This window comes from Phragmites australis, chromosome 21 (assembly GCF_958298935.1).
Source record: "Phragmites australis chromosome 21, lpPhrAust1.1, whole genome shotgun sequence".
NCBI lineage: Eukaryota > Viridiplantae > Streptophyta > Magnoliopsida > Poales > Poaceae > Phragmites > Phragmites australis.
Genome location: NC_084941.1, coordinates 21,271,126 through 21,277,880, shown reverse-complemented (window position 1 = coordinate 21,277,880; position 6,755 = coordinate 21,271,126). Strand labels below are relative to the sequence as shown.

The 6,755-nt window shown below is 39.8% G+C and overlaps 1 protein-coding gene across 1 annotated transcript; it reads right to left on the bottom strand.

Moving 5' to 3' along the window:
- Nucleotides 1-2,263: 2,263 nt before the first annotated feature.
- On the bottom strand, nucleotides 2,264-6,546 carry LOC133903416 (small GTPase LIP1-like). Its single transcript, XM_062344790.1, has 7 exons — nucleotides 6,286-6,546; nucleotides 4,747-4,838; nucleotides 4,524-4,665; nucleotides 3,482-3,786; nucleotides 3,254-3,307; nucleotides 3,043-3,167; nucleotides 2,264-2,869 (listed from the first exon to the last, which is right to left on the bottom strand). The coding sequence occupies exons 1-7, from the start codon at nucleotides 6,389-6,391 to the stop codon at nucleotides 2,674-2,676; spliced, it is 1,020 nt and encodes a 339-aa protein (XP_062200774.1). The 5' UTR covers nucleotides 6,392-6,546; the 3' UTR covers nucleotides 2,264-2,673.
- Nucleotides 6,547-6,755: the final 209 nt, after the last annotated feature.

The following is a 6,755-nucleotide window of genomic DNA, read 5'->3' as shown; positions in this document are numbered from 1 at the left end:
CGGTGGCAACCATCATTAGTGACGAATAAAGACCCATCATCAATGAGATCATAAGTGATATGTCACAATTTAATCCATCACTAATAAAAGCCATATGTGACGGGTCGTAACTGTGACCCATCACCTATGACTGAACATACGTGATGGATTGTAATAGTGACCCGTTACTTATAACCGATGAACACGTTTTGCATTTTTTAGACAAAAAAGTCAAAAAAAAAAATTCAGCCGAGCCACCTAACACAGGGGCCTATCACGTATGCCCCACAAGCCATGTCATTATTCAAATGGTTTTCAGTCTTTGCATTTCGTGGGAATTGAACCTGCGACCTCCTCTCGCGCTCAAACCCCCTTACCACCTCAGTTGTCATGTCATTTTGATAGAAACTAGATATTTTATCTTTTTAACCTTTATTGCCGAAGGTCATGGGTGGATCATAGTTACGATCCGTTACTAATGACTATTTTTGCTATATTGTTGATTCTTAAATTGTTTGATAATGAATTCTGTGAATTGTTGATTTGCATATAAATTTTTTCTCCATCCAAAATTGTACAAATATTTTATGAATTTCTGAATATCTCATAACAAAGATCGCAATTTGATAGGTGACTCGGACTGCCTTCAGTAAAACAGGTATAACTTTTGCATACGAATTTTGATTTTGATGTTTTTACTCTACGGACATCTACAGAAAAAATTACATCCATTCCCCCTCAACCTTGTTGGGTTCGATGAATTTTTCGATGGCGTGTTGACAAAGTCAAGTGAAAGGGATACCGGTGCAAGTGATAAGACGGCTCGAGGGATGAGAAACAGGAGAGACTTTCTAGTGGTCGAGATCACAAGACATAATACACGTGTCATCATCAGGAAGGTTACATGGGATGCAAGAAATCTAGGTTACTTGGGATGCAAGAAAACTATAAAATATGGGATGCAAGAAAGCTCCAAGACCTATAAATATGAGAGGACGGTTGTGAGAGCCTCCTTGAGCCATATATTTAAGAGTTGAGTTCTAGGATTTTAGAAGAAAAAGAGAGGAATGCTTAGCCTATAGTTTTGGTGAGAGCTGTGTATAAAATACTACTTTGTAATCAACCAAAAATAGAGTATTTCCCTGCAAATAACGAATAATGTATTTTCTCTTACCTGTGTGTTCATCCCCTTCTAGTTTCCCTCTCTAGGCTCTTTTTTATAATTGCAAGTTTTTCAATTTTGTTCTATTTTTCCTTTTTGTTAGAGAGTTGAATTTTTGCATCGTGTTGAATTTATTATTCCTGTTACTAGAGGGATAAGAATTATCTATAAGTTGGTTATGAACTATTCCTTACCTCTAGAATCTTCAACTTAGAGAGTTTCTTCGCCCAATACTTAGTTCTCTGGATTTGAGTGTTTCCTCATCGAGTTGCAAGTTTGTGTGAGCTATAACACTTGGAATGATTTTTTATGGAACCTAGGGTTTAAATCTATTCATTGAAACTATGTTCTTTTCGGAGATGTTTAGTGTAATTTATTTTTTTTCTCTCGATTTCTTATTTTTTTTAATTTGAGGTGCGGTTGGTGAAAGATTATATGTTTTACTGGAGAGCTACCTGTCCGACTTGTCCTCCTGTTCCTTCCGCTCCTGCGATCTGGAAGCGAATGGACGACTGATTCTTGATCGTTAAGACCATGGCATCTTTTGAGGCTCAGCTCAATGCTTACAAAACATGGTGGGATGAGGATGCGCGTAAATGCTCTAATCTTGTCGCCAGTATGTAGGAGCACTTTGCCAGTGACGTCATTGGTCAAGACACTGCTCAACAGATGTAGGGTGCAGATAACCGAGTTGGCTATGATTCATGCAACTAGATGCTCCAAGTTAAACAATGTTGAACATCTTCCCAGTTCATTCTTAATTTTAGCACACTATATACACGGGTGCATATACATACTGACATTCCTTTCTCCTCAATGAACCAAAAATCTCAATGGTGGTAGTTAGATCTGCCATTTCAGGCGAAATACTCAGCCAACTTGTCTCCTTCGTAATCAAGAAATACAGACAGGGCATGTCTTGAAGAAAAGCTAGAAAGGCTTGAGCATCTCCTGCTAAGAGTTCATACTGTAGTAAAAGTAGGTACGGTTTTTATCCATACAACCGAATCACCGATGTATTCAGATAATATCCAGGTATCTAGAACACATATTTGTCAATCCAATCACATACGTGCTTGACCATCATAATCTGTAGAAAAGGATCCAGATAAAGAGTGGATATCTTATCAAACAGCATGCTGATACATATACAGTAAACCTTCATTTCTTCCAGGTCACTTTCCAGGGAGTTGGGGAATAGCTTGATTCAAAATTGCCATTACACAGAATATCAATAGTTGACAGCAAACCATGTTGTGTGTTAACCTAAAGTGATTCTATTGAATGCAAATAACATGTGGGTTGCCTACCCACAAGATTCAAAAAATACAGGGAAGAAATAGAAGAAGAATTGTTCACTAGTGATTGCAAAGAGATAGCAACAATAGAAAAGGAGACATCATGACAACATGCACATCTTACAATCAAGACAAGTGAACAACTCAAAGATGACAAAGCTGGGATTCAAAAGCTCAGGTAGCATGTGTTTTGCACATTCCCATTCCAGGCGGTAATTGCTAAGAACTCGCAGATCATATATTGATGTCTGCTCGGCTTGTTCGACCACCACTTGCATCAGGAATTGATGAAGAGGAGAATCTGTGGTATCTGTAGTTCTCAGACGAAGAAGACATTGGCTGCTGTGGGTAGGGTGTGGGGGGTGGAGTTAGGTTCCGCTGTGCAGGCAGTGGGGCAACTTCATTGTATTTGTAGCTCTGGCTGCTATAGCTGCAAAAGATAAGGAAATAAATGTGTAACCAAGATGTCACAAAAGTAACTAGTATCAAAACAATTGATCTTGTCCCCACGTAAATTCAGTTGTTAGATGAACAATCACAAAGAGGAAGTTCATTCGACCAAATGGCCACGCATGTGTCAGCAACAGAAATAGGGAGACTCACCTTTTTCTTTGGAACAGCTCATCATCATTCACAGGTTCTACAGGAAGAATGGTGTCCTCTCTGGGAGTGAGTGACCATGGGCTAGGGGCAGGAAGCTCAGTCGAAAAATATCTTCTCCTTATCAACTGAATGATGCACCTTAACAGCGTTAACAAATAATAAAATATAATGAGGATTGTAATCAAATGGGCAATGATTCTTTTGCACAAACCATACGGAAGAACTTGATCAAAGCTTCTTTGTCATATCTCGCATCTTTGACAGCCTGTATTCAAAGGTCAACCTGTCATTTAAAAGTTTTAAAAGCCTCATTGCATACATACACCGAGAAAACAATATGTATTATTCTCCACTAGTCAGACAGCCTATGGACCACCACATTATAGTCGGTTAAAGTGTAAGAGATCAAACAGTAAGTAATGTTAATAAAATGATTTACCGTGAGCAGGCCAGAATTGCCAGGGAAGCTCTCTACAAGTGGAAGTTCATCACTGGATGGAAGTAGGCCTTGCTTTTCTACCCATTGACGAGCAACATCAACAAGATTTCCACTGCTAACTCTTCTACCATCTCTTGGAGCAATATCCACTTTGTTAGCAATCACTATGTAAGGAACTGGAAGGCCACCCGGACCACCGGACCCAAGAGGAACTGAAAAGGTCCCAGATTCAGCAACCTCCACTGCCCACTTGTTCAAATTTGTCTTTGTCTTCCTCTGAGAGAGGTCATAAACAAATATGACACCTGATGAATAATTTGGAAAAGGTGAATACAGGATGCGAATATCCACTTCCTAAGAAAGTTTTTTCAAAACTAATAAAGTAAAAGCAACAAAGGATTTTTCCAACTAAAAATATAATTACAGTAAGAGCACATTCATTGATTTCAACTGTTATCATTCCTGTAAGTGAACATACCATCAAAATACCCTCTTTGCTGCACTTGGCCAGTTCCCTCCAAATTATAGGGTAAAGGATTTTTTTTCATTACTTATATTCAGATGTACAAAATTTGGTAATGGGTATGAATTAACTTAAGGCATAAAATTTCAAGAATTTGTGCAGGTTACGAATTAAATAGCAAGCTATAGCAAATATGCAAAATTCTTGGAAGCACAGATTTAGAAGGAAATAAGAAGCAACATTCGAAATGTATAGAAATTCTTGGAAGCACAGACTTTAGGGTCTGTTTGTTTTAGCTTTAGATTGTGAGAATCCAGTCCAATCTTTAGAATCTGTGGAAGCTCCTTCCCACCAGATTGTAGATTGTGGGATTTTGTAGTATAACTTAGCTTGTGGATTGTGATAATCAGCTTTTATTGTGACCGTTTGTTTTTGCTTTTGTTTTTGTTTTTGTTTTTTTAGGCTAGAATCCATAATCAGAATGAAAAACAAACTGGGCCTTAGTACAGGTTATGATGATTACAAAGATGCAAGACAATATTAGTGTACTGGTAAAGAAAAAGGTATAGAAACACCTACCATTAATTTGTGAATAAAAAAGTGAACGACAATCTTTGTAACGCTCATGTCCTGAAACATCCCAAAGCTCAACAAAGAAGTTCCTTTCAGCATCACCCTTGATGCTATTAGATGAACTCCCTGGACTACTGTAAGTAATATGCTGAAATGATGGGAGTTAAAGCTTATGCGAGAATATATTTTAAAACTTAAAACAAAGGAAGTTAGCCAAAGCATTACTTACTTTAATACCCACGGTGCATCCAATTGTTTGGGCTGGTCGAGCAACTGCAGAACCTTTTAACAAGAGATGCACCAAAGAAGATTTCCCCACACCTGTGAAAAAAATGAGGAACATGGTCATCTCCCAGACTCCCACACAATTAGACAACATTCAATAGGTATTGTTTAATAGTTTCATTTCAGTTAACATGTATCCATAATCACATTAAACCTAGTAGTTCACATCATGTCTGAAAAAAGAGTAACTCAAAATACATTAATATTTTATAGTTTAAGGGCAACGCATGCGCCAGAATGTATAGTTTGTTCCAAGCAATGACAAAGTAGCATACATATAGTTCTCCAATTCTCGTAGACAGTTTCTATAATTTCAGTGCAGCCTGTTATTAACAGGACAATAAGCAAACATAGCCCTTATCAACACTTTAGCATAGCTGTTATGACAAGTTCAAGAAAAATATTGTTTGGGTTCACAAAGTTCAGACTCAAGCAAAAAGCGATGTCTCCCAAAATGATGCTTTTGTCATGAACTTCTCAAGGAGAGAGGACTAACACAATGAAAAAGGCACAACAGTCAGAGAAACAGTTACCATGCCAATGATGTAAAGTTTTAAATTCTTATAGAAGCAAAGCACAAATGAAATGGATTCAAATCACACGACAAGAACTTGAGGCATTGCATTCATTGGAAGGCAGCTTAACAGCCGAGTAGCTTTGACTCCACACATGCTGATCTTAGCTTAAACCTTATAGCCTATACGTGATCCAAGCTGTGCTAAAAAGAGGTCGTGGTAGTTCTCAAATATTTTCATATCCACTTGACAAAAGTTATGTGAACTCTGCTGGGAAAGTCATCAAAAGCACACATGCTTCATAATCTCAGGCAAAAGGCAAGTATGCAATTCAAGAGAACAGCATCACACCGTCTTCCTTTTCAAGTATAGGTATCACATTTTAGCCTGAAGGGTGGAGGCAGCTTATACTTTTGCCAAAGCTTCATATCTTACCTACAAGCTGAGCTCATAAACGAACCGGATTACATAGTAACCACTGCTAAATTAGAAGGATCTGAGGACCGTGGCACCTTTCAGTGTGGAAGTGAAAGTGAAGATCAAATGGCATCGAAATTGATTATGTTGCTTACGAGCTGAGCCCATAGCTAAACCGAATTGCATATTAGCCAGTGCCAAATCAGAAGGATCCGTGGACCATGTCACCCTTCACTATTGAAGTGAAAAAGATTCCTCTTATAGTTGTCAAAAAAGAAGAAGATCAAATGGCATCGAATTGAAGAGGGCACAGCACGAATTCATCAGTCAAATCAAATCCTAAGCAGGAACACATTAGTCAAACTGAGGAGTGCAAGAACTCATCGGCCGAATCACCAGAATTGAAATGTCGATTGCTGATCGGGCCGGCGATCCTATGTAGCCGCACATAAGTCAATCCCACTAAGTTGAACCTAAACAAGACGAAAGGCGCAACATTTACTGCTAATAGTCCCTCGCTAGAAATCGGAGGCAAGGCAAGGTGGGCTGACCTGAGTCGCCAACGACGAGGACGCGCACCTGGCCGCACGGTGGCCCGCCGTTGAGGTCCCGCCCACTCCCGCCCCCGCTTCCTCCGCCGTCCCTCCAGAACCTCATCTTCCCCTCCTCGCCACAACCAAACAGCAACAGCACCACCACCAACTAGATCGGGGGATCCGGCGGCGGCGGCCGCGGCCTCATCCGGAAGCGGGGGATCCGAGGCGGGGAAGAGCAGCAGGAGGAGGGGTCCGAGGCGCGGAGGGAAGGGGGACGGGATCTGCGGCTGCCGAGTCGATCGGTTGGTCGGTCGGTCGGTCGGCTGCCGATGAATGGGATGGATCGTTGTGGATGGGATGGTACTCGAAAGGGATAATTCCGGATAAGGTCGTACTAATAGTTGTTTGATTAAATATATAGATATAATATAAGAATATATTTGGTTAGATATATAAGATAGTATGAAAATTTGTTTGATTAGATG